The sequence below is a fragment of the Ursus americanus genome, chromosome 5 (assembly GCF_024610735.1).
Source record: "Ursus americanus isolate L20-20 chromosome 5, mUrsAme1.1.p, whole genome shotgun sequence".
NCBI lineage: Eukaryota > Metazoa > Chordata > Mammalia > Carnivora > Ursidae > Ursus > Ursus americanus.
In genome coordinates this window covers 38456180-38476024 of record NC_142131.1, presented here as the reverse complement: position 1 = coordinate 38476024, position 19845 = coordinate 38456180, and the positions used below count along the sequence as shown (strand labels likewise).

The following is a 19845-nucleotide window of genomic DNA, read 5'->3' as shown; positions in this document are numbered from 1 at the left end:
TTATGATTTCTCTGGCTTACTGCCTGGAGAGAGCTTCCAGACAGCGGCAGCACCAGGAGAGGACCAGGGAGAGTCCAGTGCTTTCCTCAGTTGAGAAGACCAAGGTGGGAGGACAAGAAGCCACAGTGGCTAGAGAGGGGCAGAACAGGATACCAGGGAGTAGAGAGCTGGAGAGAGAGAAGAGAGAGAGAGAACTGGATCCCTGGAGGATCTCCTTGAGTTTTCAGCAGAGTACTGACCGGCACAGGCCTGTCAAGAAACTACCGGAAGCCAGGAAAAGAGCTACCTAAAAGGAGCAGAGGGAACACTCCTGTGAGCGGTCAGGAGGCGTGTCATAGTTTGTTTGCACCAGTCAGAACGGGAACTCTCGGAATTCACAAGGTGTCCAGTGGAGGATTCGGAAGAGCATCACCTCAGTGATGGGGAAAACTTTAGTCCTCGAGCCCACTCTGGTTCCACCAACAAAGGTTAAAAGCAAACTCAAAAGACTCCAACCGGGTCCAAGTGACTTAACCACATTCCAGAACAAGGCTCAAGAATACTTCTGGGAATACAGAAACACCCAGCCCCCAACAAGGTAAAATTCAGAATGGCAACATCCAATCCACCCTCTGGCCGAAAGGAAAGACGCAGAAACAAATGAAGAGAAAGGAACACCGTTCTGTCTATTTTACCAATTCTACGAATGTCACAGTCACCACATCTCCCACCTTAAGGCTATCACTATTTTCTTCTTTGCACACCAAGATGTTGTTTGGTTTATTAAAGGGCATTCATTACTACTGTAATTTTAAGACTTTGTGAACAAACGCATTACTAAATGAGAATACCAAACAAGAGAAATTTCTGCAGCCCTTCACAAGGGATTCAGGTCTCTTTCTCCTTATCTCCTTTGCCTCCTTCTCTGTCTACCTGTCTCTGCAGAAAGTGCTCACCTTCTTTCCCTGAATCTCTGGCCTGTTCTTCCTTTTGCAGGCCATTTCACAGAATACGGAATGCATGGCTAGCTTTTTGATGAAAAATCTTGTTCCTGTCTTTGATTTTTTTTTTTTAACTGGCAAATTTAAATCTTTCACGTGTACTTCTCAAAGACGGAGTAGTCCTCGCCACCCACCCCCTCCCTGGTAGCTCAGGGTCTTTGGTTCTGCCCACTACTCAGCTCCGTGGGTCGGTGGCCCCCTGTGGGTAAAGGTTCCCCTGGCCCTGCTCTGTTTTGCCGGGAACCCACCTGCCCTGTCCTTGGGGAGGCAGAACGGCAACTTCGGCAAACATATATGACACCTCCACTTTTCCTTTGGGTGAAATCGCTCTCTGGCGTGCCGTGGGGCCAGCTGAACTCCCCAGGCCGTCGATGAAGTGAGAGGTCGTGGAGGGGAGTCAAGGGAGCGTGAAGAAAGCCAACGAAGGGAGGGGGAGAAGAGGTACAGGGTTGAAGAGCGGCAGAAAAAAGGGCCACTCAGTAAGAAGAGGGAGAAGCGCGAGTAAAGCGACCAGAGCCCATGTGGGCAGGGGGAGGAGAGAGCGCAGAGGAGGCGCGCGAAGGCTGAACGCACACGCAGTGCGACCGACCCCCGCTCGCAGGAGACGAGCCCGGGCCGTGGGGGTGCGCGGGCGGTGCGGGGCGCGGGCGGTCCGAGGGCAGGTCCGGGGCCTCGCGCGCCCCTGTCCGCAGCCGCCCGCGATGAGCGAGGCGAGCCGCGTGTGCTCGGGCTACTACAGCCTCAACCACAGCTTCGTGGAGCCCTTCGAGTGCCCCCGGAGCGGCGAGGGGGCCGCCCTGCTCTACTGCTGCGGCTTCGCCGACCTCAAGTACTGCTGCAGCGAGCCGGGCAGCTACTTCCCCTACAAGCACAGCTACATGTGGAGCCTCAGGTGCGCAGGGCGGCGGGCTGGCGGCGGGCTCTGGGGAGGCGACGAGCGGTGCCACCCCGGGACTGGGAGGGTCGCCCGCTGGGGCCGGGTCCCTCCGGAAGGACACGGAGCCTCCGAGGCCGGGGTGAGGGACCTGCAGAGAACGCGCGCCCGGCTCGGAGCTGCTCCACCCCGGGGCCCGCCCCGTGCTGCCCCCGTCCGGCGAGGGTCAGGCTGTGGCGGCCAGAAGTGTGAACGGGCCTGGCCCCCCGGCGAGGCTGGCGCGGGAGGAGCGCGGGAGGAGCGCGGGCTGTGCGCCCGGGGCGCACGCAGTGCCGGCTCCGCTGGCCCGACTCAGCCCCGCGCCGGGGCTCCACGCCCGCCAGGGACGAGTCCCAGGCAGGAGGCTCAGCGGGTAGAGAAGACACGCAGATAACTTGAGGAGGTTTTCATTCTCTTTCTGATTTGTTTGGGCATTTGGTGCTTTGAATAGAAAGGGGGAGACTTCGGGACTCATTATAAGGTATTAACCAAGGACCAGAGTATTTAAAGTCTCTCTGAGGGCGAGAAGAAATCAAAAAGGGGTGTGTGTGTACGCAAACAGCGACAAGACTTTAGAATTTGCTCTTTTCAGGCGATCCGACACTGACCCAGAACCGAATTGGAGACCCACAGGCAGGGAAAGTTTTACTTGCCCTTATAATACACACTCCGTAGAACCTTTTGCAGGACCCCCCTTTCTTAACACCTGAGCCACTCGGCCATTACTGGAAAGACAAGAGACTTCGTCAGGTGGAGTCTTCCTTGCCTCTTTGTCCTATGATGGGAATTTTACCTGTCCCCACCTAGTATTTATGCAGATATTTTCACTGTTCAGTGCCCCCCCCACCTCCGCCACCCCACTCCAAAAGATTGCAACCTTTGAACCTGATGCTTTGATTTTGCCTGGAGAATGAATGTGAGAGCACTCCAGACCCACCTTCGGTTGGTTCTCACAAACCAATTAGCTTGTGCCTGACAAGACAGAGACTCTGCTGGAAAGGGGAAGAGTGTTATTTCTCTAGCATGATCCAGAGTTTGTCACACATGTCCAGTCCACAGCAAATGACTTTAAATGTTATTTCTTGAGGCAGTAATTTTTAAAAAATGTATTACGAGCTTCAAAAAAAATCTCAAAAAGGGTGCCTCTTACCAGTAAGTTCAGCTAACAACATTGTGTGGTGCCAGAGTGGGGCATAATCTCGGAAAATAATGGCAGCTTATCCGTCTCATTCGGAGAAGTAATCAGTATTGCACTGGCATATTGTCTGGCCTTTTGGAAAATAGCACAGTAACCCCGCTCCAGTCTTTGGAGGTGTTAATAATGATGGCAGCACCTCCGACAGAGACTGCAACTCTTAAGTCAAACTCAATTGGAAAAGTGTCTGGGATGCTCATATCCTTGAATAGTTCCAAAGTGACAGGCAGCAGAGGATAGGTTTATGAGGGCGCAAAGAATGAATAGCTGGCTGGGGTCTTCACTCAGCATGGACTCAACGCACAGTAGAGCTCAGTTCCTAGGACATACAAAAATCATTTCAACTGAGGACATCAGTTGGCAGTATTAAATCTGGGGGTCTTGTTAGTTACTGAGCACGGAGAACACAATGGGGAGGCAAAAACTCAGTGCTTCATTTCCCTCATATTCTTTGCTCTCCACCCAAATTTAAAATAGTCCAACCGTGCAAAACATTGCCGGAGTCACTAGCATTTGTTCTGAGATTCTACAGCTGCTAGAGAAAGGCACGAGGTAAGCAACGGTTCCAAGTCGGAGACCTGCGGCATGAACGAGGCGGCAGCTTCAGACCCTCCCCCAGAGACTGCAAAGCCGACTGCCATCGAGGTGCTGGGAGGAAAGGAGAATTCCCCCTTTCCTGTGTCTGGCCCACCCCAGTCTCTTCTCCTCTTTACAAAATCCCTAACCTCTCAGGGCTTCCTTTGGTGACCTGCTTCAGGACCTAGGAAAATAATGCCTGTTGCACAGGGCAACACATGAGTTCAGTAAGTAGTGTCAACAGGACTATTTTCCGAGATTCCTAGAGTTTCGTCTTTATCTAGAGTTTTGTACGCATGAAGCAACGTCTCTGTAAAATGGGACTGTGACCCAAGCTGTCTGTCAAGATTATGAAGAACCTGCTTTCATTATACTAGAAAGCAGAAAGAGCATGCTTTGTTTATCCCAATCATGTGATGGGTTTTTAAACTGTGTACATTAAAAGCTCACAATATGCATGTTGAATTTAATTAGGTTGACAATTTTACTTTTAAATTGACTAAATTACTTTTTACTTTGAGCATTTTTTAAATAACTGGTTCTCATTTCAAGAATCTTTCTAGATGTGTGGCAGCCTAGCTGTCTTGTGCAGCAGATAATGTTCATTGAGTGGATTATGTTTCCCTGTGTCTGTGCAGAGTCCTAACCCTCCCTGGCGCATATAATCAACAAAAGTCAGCTTTGGGGCCAACAAACCTGAAAGAGACCTTGCCAGAGCCAAGGAGTCTCGCCCCGGGAAGAGAGTGCACGAGTGAGGGCAAACTCCAATTTACATATAAAACATACACTGACTCTAGCCACAGAATTATCCAGGCTTCACTGTGTGCAGAGCCAGGGGAATTGGGCTGACATTAATCAACCAGGCACAAGTATCTTTGGAGGTCTGGAGGTCTGACTCCAAGTCTGTGGCCAAGGAGGCAATCTCTAAATGGCTGGGGGTGGGGGTGGGGGTGGGGGGACTTTATCTCCTAAAATCAAGGATAAATGGGATGAGCTTAAGCACCTCACTTTTAATTCTGTTCTCCTTTCCAGAGCCCTAACACACCTAGCCTCCCTGGTCAAATTCTCCCCTCCTTCCCCCTGGTACATGGCAAACTTGTCGGGGCCCCAATCTCTAGGAAATAGCGGAAGCCTACAGATAGGCCAGGACGATGATGAAGAAAAAGATCATTACTTTTCAACGACCATTTCGACGATGATTACTTTTCAGTGATGATTATACTATGATTTACTTTTTCTTCTTCTTCTTTTTTTTTTTTTTCAGATTGGAGAGAGGGGGGCGGGACAGAGGGAGAGGGAGAGAGAATCTTAAGCAGGCTCCTCACCCAGCCTGAGCCTGTCTAGGGGCTTGATCTCACCACCCTGAGATCATGATCTGAGCTGAAATCAAGAGTCTGAGGCTTAACCGACTGCACTACCCAGGCGCCCCTCTATTTACTATCATTTACTTCTATTTACTATAAGCTAAGTACTCTATTCAGTGCTTTTAATATGCATGCACAGCACTGTGGGAAAGTCAACAGAAGTATGAGCTCTTGAGCCCCTTAAAACCTCTATGTATATTTACATACCCACACATATATTGGGTTCGGGAAAGTAAAGTACATATGTTTGCTTATTAGTCTTTCAAGATAATTTTTCTCCAAGTTCCTTTCCCCACTTAAAAATATTGAGTTCACAGGCTTATGAAAACTGTGTTACTTCTCAAATGATTAGTTTTATAGATGATTGTATCAGAAGGAGTGACCACAAAGTGAATGCAGAGAAACTAATAGCAGATAGACACTTTTTTTGGAGAAAAGCACAAGGGGTCCTTCCTTAGTGCCAGGAGCCATTGGTGGTGTGCTCTTTTCTAAAGGAAAAACTCAGGCTACACCTGAACTTTATATAAATTTTATAAATGTCTTTCCTTTCATTAGACCTTCTTCTCCTCTTTTGTAAGAGTTGTGGTTTTGTGTCCTAGTAAGTGCTATCTTCCATACTTTTCCAGAGGAAAAGTTCTTCATTTCTGGTAAACATTTGCTTTACTACTTTTGCACCAGTCAGTATTTTTCTATTCATCTTTTGTGGGTGAACATGATTTTTCTTTCTAAAATATACTACTAGAGGTTTCTTTGATTGAAATATTTTTAAACTGGCCCAAGAAAATCACATGACCTTTCACCTGCCATAGGCGTTCACATGGTTCTCTATACTAATGTTGACATATAAATGTGTAGAGAAAATGTAAGAATTTGATGAAAGCAAAAGGTGAGCTATAGATTTCAATCATATACTGCTTATACTAAAATAGAGTTTGGTTAGGAATGACTGAAGCAAGAACGGACAGTCTTCAGACCTTCTCTCTAGTGTATGTGTAAACCATTTTGTGACGGTGAGAATGTTCTTACTGTTTCTTCAGCATCGGTGCCCTGGTTGGACTGGGAACTGCTGCCCTTGTTCTGCTTGCCTTTGTCGTCAGCGTCTGTGTCCTTTGCTACCTATTTCTGTCTACAAAGCCTCAAAGGTTAGACCCTGGCCTTAAACTTCAACGCCTCGTGGCTTCTTCCACTCGAGAAGGTAATCCGCCTCCATTATTTGCAGCCAACTCCCTTTACTCTACTCAAGAAAATCATCTGTCCCTGGGTAACCCACCATCCTGTGAGCAATGAATGCTTTTTAAAAATTCAACTCATTATGTGCCTTTATAGAAATTCACAGGAAATTAGGCATTAATGGTGAAATACCTTCAAGAAATTGGGTCAAAGGACAGAAGAGGGGCAGGATGTAAATGTTCTCACGAAAAATAACCCAAGGAGCCAATAAATCCACTCTACTGTATTTAAGGCTCTCAGTTATAAAGGTTTTAGCCTCTTGGGAGTTTTTAAATTTTGTTTTTGAGAAAGCCAAAGAAGTCGAATAAATAGAGGAGCAAAATATCTGATAATTAATGCTGAGGGTTGCATTGTTCAAGATGGGTCAGTCAGTGGTCAGCTGAGCGTTCCCCTGGGTGTCTGAGGGCTGCAGAGCTCGGAGGAAGCACATAAAACACTTCAGAGGCACACAAAAGGAATAGAAAAACAGGAAAGGTAAACAGAAGACTGTCTTTGTTCCTGACTAGATCACAAACTATTTAAGGTATCCGTGTGCGCACGCGCACGTAGAGTGACCATAAAGTAGAAAGAAATGTTTATGTACAGTTTGTGGAACTGGGTCTCGTTATCTCAGTTACAAAGTGCCACACAAATGCTAATTGTTAGCATCAGGAAATTCAGTCAGAAAGAATTGTTATAATTTTTGTGAATATAAATTCCTGTTGTGTATTTAAAAAGTAGTAGTCATAAATTTTGAGATATATAGAGTGTATTTTAATAAAAATGTAGACTATATAAATGGAATATATATGCGTACCTATGCACACGTATGTATTTAGAATAAGATATGTCTTCCGTAACTTCTATTTAAAAAGAGAATGAAAAACTTTACTTTAAAAAATTTTGGAAAATCGCCTGCTCAGAAGCTTTCTTTTGGCTGAACCCTGAAATGTATATTTCTGGAATACATGCTCTGTGACCTTATCAAGGTCACAGAATGATCGCATTAGCTCTACTTTCCTTTTCTGTAGAGGAGAAAGGTCTCAGAGGGTGTCCTGCGTCACAGAGCAAGAGGCCAAGGTCCCTTGGCAGTTCTCTTTCTGAAGCACTGTTTGGAATTGTGTCACCAAATAGACAGGTTGTTAGTTGAATTCGGTCCGATGGCTTAGACCCTGTTTCTCCACAGTGGATTAGTGACTACCAAGTAATTAGATCATAAAATCAATTTTTTGTCTCAAGTGCTTAATTTAACGTGGATGTTCTTAAATTTTACTATGCATAAGAATCAGCTAGGGAGTTTGTTAAAGCTGCAAACTCCAGCCTCTTCATTTTAAAACAAATAGCTCCCCTTCCCAGCTAAGTAAGCCCTTGCTCACCTGCTGTCTACTCTCCACAAAGCAGCCAAAGTGAGCCTGTTACAAGCTAAGTCAGAAAACCCTAATTGCTTCCCACCTCTCTTGTTAGATACAGAAGTCTTAACTGGGACCTACCAGGGCTTCTGTGCTCTGCCCTCTCCACCCACATTTCTCTCATCTCCTGTGCACAGACACATTGGCCTCTTTGCTCTTCCTTGAAACTCCTCTGCCTCAGGGCTTTTGCATGTGCTGTCACCGTTGTCCAGAAGGCTCTTCGCTCAGATACCCATATGACTTTCACTTTCTTTAAATCTTTACTAAAAGTCACCTTCCTAGGGAGTTCTTCCCTGGTCCCCATATCTGGCTTTTAACTCCCCTTCAACATTTCATACGCCCTTCCTGTTTTATTCTTCTTCTAAGCATTTGGCACTAATATACTGTATATTTAGTTGTCTATTGTCTAACTTTTCTCCACTGCAACTGGAAAGTAAGTGCCTGGAAAGTAGTAATTTTCACTTGTTCCTCACTACTGTCTCCCTATTGCCTAAAACACGTAACAATGCTTGTTGAATGAATTGAACGAGTAGTACCTTTATAGTAGACGATCACAGGAGCCTCTTTACTGTCGCCTCTAGAGCCACCAGACAGTCACTGAACGTCTCCTCTATGCCATGCGTTGTGCTAAGCAGAAGTTGGTTCTTTTTCCTGGTTAATCTCAGGGACTGCCCCCAAATGTTATTGGGGGCTCTTATTTCATGTCGGCTCTGAGAACCTAGCAACAGATTTAGTTGGCTTGTTGATTCAAGTCTTTCGGTCTTATTGCCGTTCAGCTACGGAGATCCATTAACGCACTTCTGAGGTAGTTAGAAGCTGCTTTCTTGCATCGAAATGTCTCCTCTCAAAAACACTGTGTTTATCAGGAAGCAAATTAGCTCAAGGCACCTTTCCTGAGTGCCTGCTATCGACAAAGCAGGATTTTATGTGGTCATTGCCTTCCTGCTGCTTTCCAATGAGGTGATTTTAGTCCTTTGGGTTGATTTTAACCAAATCAGCCATGGTGGAGAGCCCAAAACAAGATAGGTAATCGAAATGTCACTGAAATAGGAGAGAAAATGGCTTATATTTGAAAGTGGCCCTTTAGAGTGAAAACATCGTGGAGCTGTTGTGAGGTGGGCATGCTCTGTTCCAGTGACTCTCCCACCTAGGGATAGGTTCCAGTGTTCTATTAAAAATAAAAAGTCTTTATTCCCACTTAAGGAATGCCTTCAACGTCAAGGACATAATGAAATGTTTGCTGAAGAACCAAGTAGGTAAACATTACATCAGAGGAAACCAGTTTCATCTTCTTTCAAAATGATCTGTTCTTAAGAGTCGACCTCCCATTATTTTAGAGTAATTTTTATAATTGAGACTGTTTTCATTACAGGCAATTTGAATGGCGTGAAGGAAAAAATGTTTCTGTGCGAATTCTAAAACTGACCTAGGGTACTGAACTTTATGTTTCTATAAATGACAGCTGTTTAAGTCTAAAATAGTCTGATCTTAGGCGGTTTTGCCAAGGTTTTTCCTTTGTGTATCTTTCTTCTTCTTTTTTTTGAGATTTATTTATTTATTTATTTGAGAGAGAGCGTGTGAGAGAGCAGGAGTAGGGGGAGGGGTGGAGGGAGAGGCTTGAGGGACAAAGCAGACCCCCCACTGTGTGGGGAGCACAACACCGCAGGGCTAGATCCCAGGACTCTGAGATCATGACCTGAGCTGAAGTCAGATGCTTAACCGACTGAGCCACCCAAGCGCCCCTTCTTTTTAATGTATACAATTTAAGCCTTTATACGTTTGAATTGATCCTGAAAACAGCAGGCCACTGGGAGTGACTGTAGAGTTTCGCTGGGCTATTTCCAGGGCTCACTTTGTGCAAAGGAACTGTCGCTAAGAAATTGATTGCCTTTAAATTGTGTCCCATCATCATTTTCTTCCCTTTTTTTGTGTGTTTTGAGTTATGCATGTTTCAAATGCCAGTGTTTAAAAGAATCCCACTGCTTGTTAGTTGTACAGTTCTGATAAGATGACTGTGTGCAGGGCACTTTTTTGAATAGACACTCTTGAGGGGGAGGACTCATTTCCTACGATGTGAAAGAATTAATGGCTAATAGAGAAGCAGTTAGAGGGGTGAATGTCCTAGATCCCTGCTTCTCAAACTTTTCCACTGGAAATTCCTTAAAGGGGAATGAGAAAGGGACTCGTACCTCCAGAATTCCAGGGGCTAGACTGGAAAGGCTTGCCTGAGGCCTATGAGCTTTAAATCATTTGAAGTTCCCATTTTATTTTTAACTTTTTCCCATCTTATTTTAAAAATTTACGTCATTTTTCAATTTGGCTGAATGTAATGGCTTGTTTGACTCTAGTAATAACATCCTCTCCTTCTCCTATCTGAAGAAAATTGGTGCTCCGGGCCGGTGAAGCACATCCATCCTGTGGTTTTGAGTCTCCACGGACACTCGGGGTTGCGGAGGTGGGTGGAGGCCTGAGGAGAGGGGCTGTTGGAAGCAGAGTTCTGGATGGAAATTAAATGGGCAGCTATTAGTAGAGCTGCCTGGCACAAAGAAAATAATACAGTTGTACAGTGATAATAGACAACCTGAGGCCCTGTATCTGGTGGCCTGCAGGTGATATAAATGAGAAAGGGTGAGCAACCCCTCAGGAAGGTGCAGCTGTCTAGGAGAAAAACATAAATCACGTACGGAATACTGAGAAAGCACAGTTGAAGATCACGCAATTGTTTCTTCTGCCCATGAGCAAAACATGATCGGACTGGCTCAGAATGGTCTGCTCTATTTCTTCTTCTTAGGAGAGTCACCTGGAAAGCAAAACCTTTCTTTCAATTCGCTTTTACTGATGGAAAATTAGAAAATACAGAGAAACAAACCAACAGCGTCTTCCGTGATTCTACCGTACAGACGGGAGGGTTATTAACACCACGTGGAATCCCTCATGGATTGTTGGTTTGCAGCTCTACATACGGGACTACAACGAAGGGGGGGATGAGTCTTAGGCTTTTTTTTTTTTCACTGAACAATACTGACATCTTTGTTTGCCAATAAATAAATGCCTTTGCCATAGAATAGTTCCACTTTAATATCCTGGCGGAGCGCTATGATTTTTTATTGTTTTATTTCTATATACTTTCAGACTTCCAGAAAAATGGCAAGCATAGTAGAGAGAAGGTTGTATTCCTCTCCTCAGATTTACTTCATTATTAATATTTTGCCTCATTTTCCTTGTCATTGACTTTCTCTCAATGTATATTTTCTGAACCATTTGAAAATAATTTGCAGATATCATGCCTTTAAGCCGTAAATATTTCAGTAAGTGCTTCCTAAGAACAGGATTTTTTTCTTACAGTTACAGTATGTTTAGCAAAGTCAGGACATGTAACACTGACACAGTAATATTATCTAATCTGCAATTCATACTCAGATTTTGTCAACATCCTTAATAGCAGTGTTTTTCTCATCTAGGATCTAGTCTTGTAATTAGTTGTCACATTTCTTCAGCCTCCTTTAATCCTCAGCCTTTCTTTGTCTTTCATGATCTTGACATTTTTGAAAAGCAGAAGCCAGTTATTCTGTACGGGGTCTTTCACTTTGTCTGATATTTTCTCATGATTGGAGAGAGAGAATACATTTCAACAAGAACACCACAGAAATCATATTCTCAGGGCCTCATATCAGGAAGCACGTAATACCGGTTTGTCCCATTAGGGGTGATGTGAACTTTGATTCGTTGGCTAAGGTTGCATTTGCTGGATTAATACATTGTAAAGTCACTATTTTTCCCTATTAATTCCTAAGTAATTTGTAGGGAGGCACTTTGAGACTGAAAATATCCTGTTCCTCCTCAAACTTTCATCCACTCGTTGACAGCTCTTAATTTTTTTCATTCAAAATTTCAAAATAATTTTAAACTATTATTACAACAGTTATAAAATGTGACTTTCCAAGCCCCACATTCTTTTGATGTTGGCTGTTTGTAATTCTACTACAAGAAAGAGCTTTCCCTTCTCCCCTGGTTAATGACCTGTTCATTCATTTATTAAGATCAGTATGGACTCAGATGTTTCGTTTTAAAATATTCTATGACTGTCATTATTTATTCGGATCCTTACATTGTCTCAGCTTTGGCCTGTGGGAGCCCCTTTAAATTTGGGTCCTGTGTCCTTTTGAAATGTGTCCATAATTTTTTGAGCACTTTCTTGCTTTCTCTCACAAAATGTTCCAGGCAGCCTGTACGTCCCCTGTTCCAGCCCTGGAATCTGACATTTCTCTAAAAAGCGTGGTTCATTTTAGTTGGAAACAGTATTTAGAAACTAAAATCTGAGTATACCATATTTTATTATTGACTTTGAAAGAGCTTCCTTTTTTTTTTTTCATTACACACATACATTGTACAAATTATCTAAGTATTTTCTTAGCATAAATCCCTGCGAGTGGACTTGTTGACCAAAGGATGGGCACATATTAAAGGCTGTGGGTACGAGTTGCTAACTGCCCTCCAGAAAAGTACTATTTCAGGTGTATTATTATTTCAAAAGATACACATTTTACTAATTTCACTGAAAAAAATAATAGTGTTTTTACCTTAAATTAAGAGTGTGAGTGGACATTTTAATGTTTGTCATTATTTCTTCTTTTTAAAAATATTTATTTATTTAAGTAATCTGTCCACCAAATGTGGAGTTTGAAATCATGACCCCGAGATGAAGAGTTGCACACTTTTCCAGTGGAGCCAGGCAGGTGCCCCTGTCATTATTTCTTTTGTGGCATACTATTGCTCATATCTCATACACATTTTTTTATGGTGATGTACATTTTTCGCCACTTTAGAAGAACTTTACACACAGCAACTAAACTCTTTTCCACATATATCACAACTGTTTTCACAGTTGTTTCCCTTGTAATTTAATATGTGACAATTTTTCATTTAGAGAAGTTTCTTCTTTTGTATTTTCTCCCTTCAGTTTCATCCTTAGAAAGTTCTCACCTCTGGGGGCACCTGGCTGGCTCAGTTGGTACAGCATGTGACTCTTAATCTTGGGGTTATGATTTCAAGCCCCACGTCGGGTGTAGAGATTACTTAAAAAAAATTATAAAATTTTTAAAAATCTAAAAAAAAAAGTTCTCACCTCACTATAAGATATAAAGATACTAACCTATATTTTCTTCTAATACATTTATTTGTGTTTTTTTGTTTGTTTTGTTAAGTTTTTAGTAACACTGGAATTTTAGTTTTGGTGTAAAGTGTGAGGTAGGGAATCTGCCTTTTTATTTTGCAGATGAACCCACTGTCCAAATATCTACTGGATAATCTTTCTCTTGCCAATTTAAAATGTCATAAACTGAATTCTTATATATACTGTGACCTATTTTTAGACCTTCTGCTCTGTTAAATTTATCAATCTGTTTATTCTTAAGCTAATAATATACTTTAAAAATTATTGTAGTGATATAATTTTAACACCTGACCAGGAAAGACTTTCTCCTCCCTCCCATTATGCTTCATTATCAAAGTTTCTTGGCTACTCTTCAGGTTTCCAAATAAGCTTTTGAATCATGTTGCCAAATTTTTAAAATCAAGTGGTATTTTGATGGGTTTTGTACTAAATTTATAGACAACTTTGGGATCTATTTTTCTTAGTAGCCTTAACACCTGTCCAACAAAACTCTGCTCAAAACTCTTATTAATTCAGCTGCCAAATTATTTTGTAATACCATTCTTTGTTTCAGAAAGGCTTTTTTTTTTTTTTTAAGATTTTATTTATTTATTTGAGAGAGTGAGTGAGCAAGAGAGCAGGAGCAGGGGGAGGAGCAGAGGGAGAGGAAGAAGCAGATTCCCGGCTGAGCAGGGAGCTGGATGTGGGATTGGATCCCAGGACCCTAAGGATCATGACCTGAGCAGAAGGCAGGCACTTAACTGACTGAGCCATCCAGGTGCCCTTTTCAAAAAAATGTTTTTATTATTTTTTTTTAATATTTTATTTATTCATTTGAGAGTGAGAGAGAGCACAAGCAGGGGGAGTCCAACTTGGGGCTGGATCCCAGGACTTGGAGATCATGACCTGAGCCGAAGGCAGACGATTAGCCATCTGAACCACCCAGGTGCCCCCAGAAAGGCCTTAAGAACTCATTGAGATCTTAGTAGAAGATGGGGTAATTTGAACTCAACAACAGAAAAGGTTACTGTGCCTCCTTAAGGGACCATTTACTTAAAATACTGAGCCTGCAATTTCCTATGACTGCTTTTGTTCCTAGATGTAGAAAAATCAAATTGCTCAGCAGAGCTCCTGCCACATTTGGTATGTGTGGGTCCTCCTCAGAGCTCAGGGCTGGGCAATCTCGGCTGATGTTGGAACCAATAAACAAAATAGAAGCTAGTCTCTTGTGAAAATTCATTAGAGGATTTTAAATATGAGCTAAGTTATTTGTGAGTTATTTTAGTCGTCAGTGATTGGAAAAATTTAATAAAGCAGAAAAGAAAAAGGAAAAAAGGCCCATTGTGGAAAAAAATAGGATAGGAAAAACATTTCTGGATAGAACTGCCTTCGCTCATTGATGGATGGATAAAGCCAAAGGGCAAGTCTAAGACTGTAGCTTGTACAGTGAATTTTTGGCTGTATTTACTTGAGATACTTCTATATTCTAAAGAAGGCAGGGCACCGCACAGGGTAAAGAACAGTAAATCAGCAGGTCATTGGGCAAGTTTTGCCCACTTCGCCATTAACTTTGGATCCAGCCCCATGCTTCATATTAAATTCGAACGGAAAACATCCTCTTGCAAATCAAACACACTTAGGGTACAGATTTAAGGTGGCTTCTTTGCACGAGGAGGAACTGTGGGATGAGTGGGATGTGTAGATTTTCCAGTCAGGAGTAAAGTGAGCCAGCCAATTAGGAATCAGAAGCTGCTGTAGGACTGAGACTGTGACACAGAAGCTAGGGGGGTGTAGGCAGATAATGGCAGAAAAGCTTAATTACAGTTCTGGCCAGAGAGTCAAAGAGATGAAGACCTGCAGGGGTCTCCGGCACTCTTCTGATATTTTGGAATGGCAGGCAAGGGCAGAGTTCATAGAGGAGTTGTAAGATAAATGGATTCCTGAGGACCGGTTCTGAAAACGAATGCAAAATTTAACCATTATCAGAAAAAATATATTGGTGTAATTCGTGATGAGGATACCTGCAAAGATTGTTTGATAAATTGCATTTGAATTCTGACAAAGGCCAAAGCTTTAATTTAAATGCCAGTCTGAGAGGTAGAGGATTAAAGGAAGGTTGAGATTTCCCTTTGAGGACCAGACACCAAAAAAAAAAAAAAAAAAAAAAAAAAAGAATGAAAATGGGACATGAGTAGCAGAAAGAACAACTAATGCCAAACCCAGGGAAGAACAATAATGTTGGACCTTCACAGTCTGCATTCTGCAAGGAAAAAGAGGAATTAATTAAGGAAAACCTTTTATGTGTAACAAATCCCTTGGGAGCTCAATGGAATTACAGATTCCTTATTTAAAATCTATTCCATGTTGTAATCCTGGGACAGAAAAAGAAGCTGCTGATTGTATCCCTACTTTGTTGGTTAAGAAATTAGCTTCTATTAATCAAAGCAAAACTAGGAAAAGGTGAGGTTGCTCAGACTTTTCCTGCTCTTTTAAAATTACTCCAAAGAGATGCAGGTCGCTGGACTCTGTCATCACTCTAGCTACTCACTGCAGAAGGATACACATTGAAAGCACCTTTGGATTTTTGTAAGTTGTGAGAAGAGCGTCAACACTAGGGGTGTTAACTTGCTAATCAAAATTCCTGCTTCAAATGATACTGGTATGGTGTAAATCGCAAATCTTTTCTTGTTTGTGAAGCAGATTGGTTCTGTTAGGCGAACTGCCTTGCCTTAAGAAGCCAACCTAAGAAACAAATTTGTACCTACACCAATTAGAAGGATCCAGTAGCCAAGGAAATCAGAAGTCAGGGCTGGAGAATGGGTGTCTTTCTAAGTCCTAGATGAAGAAAAACCTGTAACACTGGAATCTATTTTGCAAGGCTTTAAATCTCAGAGGGCAGTAGACAGGTTAGATAAACTCTTCCAGTTGCTGCCAGAAAATACATACTGGAAACTAGAGCTGTCAGCACGGAGATGATTTAGACAGAACTCCTAAGTTAGGAAATAACCTCCTGAATTTATTTCCCACGAAAAAAAAGACAAAAACAAAAACTGTATGCGACAAGGTAGATAAAAACACCTTGGAAGTCTGATTGAAATAACTCATGATTCTAAGGATGTAAAAAGCTTAGGACACATGAAGGACTGGAATTAACCAACATTCAGTTCAGACTTCCAGGAACTCCAATAAAATTTTAAGTTTTAGATGTTTAAAGAATTGCTTATGTAAGATGCAAAAGCCACTCAGATAAAATGAAACCAATTTACATCTTACATCCTTGATCTTTGTCTTTACCTGCTAGAATATTGAAGAGGACAAACTATGCTATGCAAATGAAAAATAAACCTATAAAAACGTCATTTTTCTAATGTTACATGACGAAAACAGTTTCAGTGGCCCCCACAGAGAATAAATTCCGTTACTTAAGTGCTTAGCAGCTAAATTTTCATCTACTATTTTTTAAAACTCCACTTTGCAAGTGACAGTCAAGTCAAATGTATCGGTTTATTAGATTTTCATGCCAGCCTTCCCTACTCCACTTCACAGAGAATGATCGCTGACTGGCCAGAGAGCTACTTGCCAGGCCAGAAAATGGGGTGCCTACAACAAATTAACTTTCAAAAATCAGATTATATGGTTGAAACATTATGACTGAATGTTGAGGAGAACATTTATTTTACCACCACAGAGGTTCAGAAGTAATGAAATCTATTTACTGAACGACTGACTCTAGGCCGTCCCTATACTTCAAACTTTTAAGATGAGCTCAGAGAACAACACTACCCACGTTTCAGTTCTGTGGGCATGATCTGGGAGCTGGAGCAAGACATCGTTCTTCACAACTTGTCAATAATATTGCCCTGTGAGTGCTGAATTCTGAAATCAACCCACAGTGGGGGTAGTCTGATGGGGCTTGGAAAGTAGTCTGTACAGTTACTTATAAATAGGCAAAGCCAGGCAGTAGTACGAACACATGCAAGTGGCACAGGGAAGAGGAAGGACCTGTTTCTAATAGTGGAACCTCTCAGCCAGTGGGTCCCGCTTCCTCTGAGGCAGGTTCGGAGCAGATTTTTCTAAATGAAGCTCATTAGGGAGGAAGGCGGTAGATGATAGGAACCAACTGGCAAGCCCTGAGGCACTCCTGAATCTAAGAGGCCTGGAGAGAAAAGGGACCAACAAGAGACTGAGAAGGAGCAATGGAGACAGGAGGTGAGTCAAGAAAGGGTGGTATCCCGGAGGCCAAGGAAAGAAATGCTGCTGGTAAGTCAGACAGCATCCAGACTATGAGCGGGGCTAGGGATTCAGCACGGGAGGGCATTAGTGACAGCGGGCATTTATCTACTGCTTCTACATATTTATACATTATTTAAATTTGTATATATTGGCAAACTATAGGATACAATTACTTTTCTTCCTTTAAAGATTTATTTATTTATTTAGAGAGAGCGTCTCAAGCAGACCCCACGCTAAGTGTGGAGCCCGACATGGGGGCGCGATGTCATGACCATGACCTGAGCCGAAATCAAGAGTCAGATGCTTAACTGCCTGAGCCACCCATGCACCCCCTTAACTTTTCTAACAATCATTCTTGAAGAACAATCCATTTCTTTGCTATAAGCTTCAGTTTTTGTGCTGAGCGAAGGTCCATATTCCTCTATCCTTGTGCATTTTGGACTCATATTTACGTGGAATGAGTGAAATGGGATTGTGGCACAAATGTGTTCTCTTTTAAATATTACATCTAAACTGATTACGATTTCAAAGCCTTAAGAGTGTTGCAAATTATTAAGATAAGCTTTAGTATAGTTTTGTTTTTATGCATAGAGATAGTCACATTTTTATTAAGTAACCCAGAAATTGTTGCCTTCTTCTCAAATGTGTAATTTCCTCCATGGAAACATGGAGGAAAGAAAGGTAAGCACGCAAATGAAATTCTTAACCTCTGTTACTATTTCCATAATTTGACTTTCAGAAGGAAATGCTCAAAAACAACTTTGAAATGATTCATTTCTCACTCATCCATGCAGTGTTTTCAAGACATATTTTCAAAATTGCTCCAAAATGTATGTTTTAAGCACAAATCTTAAAAGGCCAAATTTTATGTCATAATTCCAAATAATTATTTCATTTTGTTTTATGTTTTGCAGGCAACTCAAACAGGAAAACCAAAGCCCCCAATTCAAACGCGGCATCAAATTCAACAATCGAAACATCCTATGAAGCTGATGATATAATTCAAGATCCAAAAATGGATACAACACAAATCAAAACTGTGTATTACTAAAAAGCCTGTGTTGCAAAAGCTCACTGGAGAGACGGAACAATACGAATAAAGAATGCATTTCAAATACAGTTTGTAATTGTATTTTTCAAAACTTAACCATTCACAAAGCAAGACACAGCTGCATTTTTGATTATTCAATTAATTTATTAAAAACCCACTAAGGTTTCTGATCATGTGCAGAAGTTTACTTTTATTTGCTAATTAAGATGCTTCTGTATTACATGGAATTATGCTAATACTTCAGGAGAAATTAAAGAACTTATCAGTAACACAGACAAGTGCACCTACACCAGTGTGGAACAATGAGAGATTTGTCACGTTACCAACATTTCGCAGTTCTTTTGATGAGATGGTACTGGATAGGTAAATCTCAGGGGGGAGGGTCTTATAAAACAGAGGTGGCATGTTAAGTCTCTCAGAGATCAACCCATACTGTTTTTTCAGGGGTTGCTGGGTACAAAATGAATGTACTGTCTTTATAAAACCTAACAATTCAATAACAAATTACATCACAGTGCGTAATCTGCATAATCAATATTTTCTGCATACCGAGGGATAACCATAACAAAACTGCTTCACTGATAAAGTTCCTGCGGAGCTTCCATAATGAAAGTTATAAAAAAATAAGTTCTCTAGTTCCACCTAAGGCTACTGCATTAATACCACTTACGACACCTAGAAATAAAACTATGGTTTCCGCACGTTATAATTGTCTTAAAAGATTTTTATTCCTAAGTATGATTTCTATTACAAGAACACAGACCTTGTTTTCTAATGGAATTCACTAGGAAAAAAGGGTTAATTTTAAAAGCTGGCTCTTCCCAACACATCCGCTGTGTTGTGTAAAATTACTGTGGTTGGAAGATTAGCCTTTGAAAATGTGTCATATACAGCTTCTCTGGTCTGAGGGGGGAAAAACAAAAGGAATGCCCTATTGCTCTCAGGCATGCAAAGCTCAGGTTTGGAAACTTTTGACCATTAGGTTGTCAAAATGTTTACCAAGAACTGGGGATGTCTTCTGGACCAGCACTGTGCCGACGTTTCTGTGAGGATGGAAATGTTCTTTCTATATCTGCACTGTCCATGGCAGCCACTAGCCACATGTGGCAACTGGGCACTTAAAATGTGGCTCATGCCACTGAAGAATACATTTTTATTTATTTATTTATTTATTTAATCTAAATTTAAATAGCCATGTGTGGCTCCAACGAGAGCACAGCTCCAAGATCATTACTGCAGCGTTTCCTGCCTGTGCTGGATTTCACACTGGCTGTCTTGATACACAGATATTCAGAATTACACTACTCGTCAGATGTTGCCTCAGGTAAAAACCTAGGCTGAGAAAGTTAAGGCACTGGTACAGCTCTACCTTCGCTGTTCAAGGGCAAGGGCGGATGCCATAAATGACACAGGAAGCAGGCAAATTGGCCAAGGCCAGCAAAATGCTCAAGGTCCCCCAAACTCCTTCTAACCTGTGGGAGATATGGAGGCTGGGCCTGGCTGCATGCGTCACGGGTTGTGGACCCTGGGCTTCCCCAATGGGATTACCATCCTGTGGCTTAAGACTCACACTCTCCTTGGATACCAACGGCCCAGGAAGATGGAATCCCAGCACTAGTACTAGCTGTAGTCCCTGCCAAGCCAGGTTACCTGGGGGACAGCCACCCGGCTCAACCAGCGGACCAAATGCTATGTGTCTCTGTAACTTTGAAGCAGCTGCGCTTCACAGATTGAGACAAACTACGAAGAGGGCGAGAAGCCTC

The 19845-nt window shown here is 42.2% G+C and overlaps 1 protein-coding gene across 1 annotated transcript; it reads left to right on the top strand.

The window, feature by feature from the left end:
* The first annotated feature begins 1480 nt into the window (after positions 1-1480).
* SHISAL2B (shisa like 2B) lies at positions 1481-18131 on the top strand. The gene is made up of 4 exons (XM_087862128.1): positions 1481-1881; positions 3599-3633; positions 6044-6223; positions 17946-18131. The coding sequence occupies exons 1-4, from the start codon at positions 1682-1684 to the stop codon at positions 18080-18082; spliced, it is 552 nt and encodes a 183-aa protein (XP_087718254.1). The 5' UTR covers positions 1481-1681; the 3' UTR covers positions 18083-18131.
* The last annotated feature ends 1714 nt before the right edge of the window (positions 18132-19845 follow it).

Bases quoted from the DNA above. Each gene is read 5' to 3' on its own strand.
- SHISAL2B (XM_087862128.1), top strand. From the start codon at position 1,682: ATGAGCGAGGCGAGCCGCGTGTGCTCGGGCTACTACAGCCTCAACCAC. The intron at 1,882-3,598 runs GCGGCGGGCTGG...CGGAGTCACTAG, and splicing joins TGGAGCCTCAGGTGCGCAGG to CATTTGTTCTGAGATTCTAC. The intron at 3,634-6,043 runs GCACGAGGTAAG...TGTGACGGTGAG, and splicing joins TCTACAGCTGCTAGAGAAAG to AATGTTCTTACTGTTTCTTC.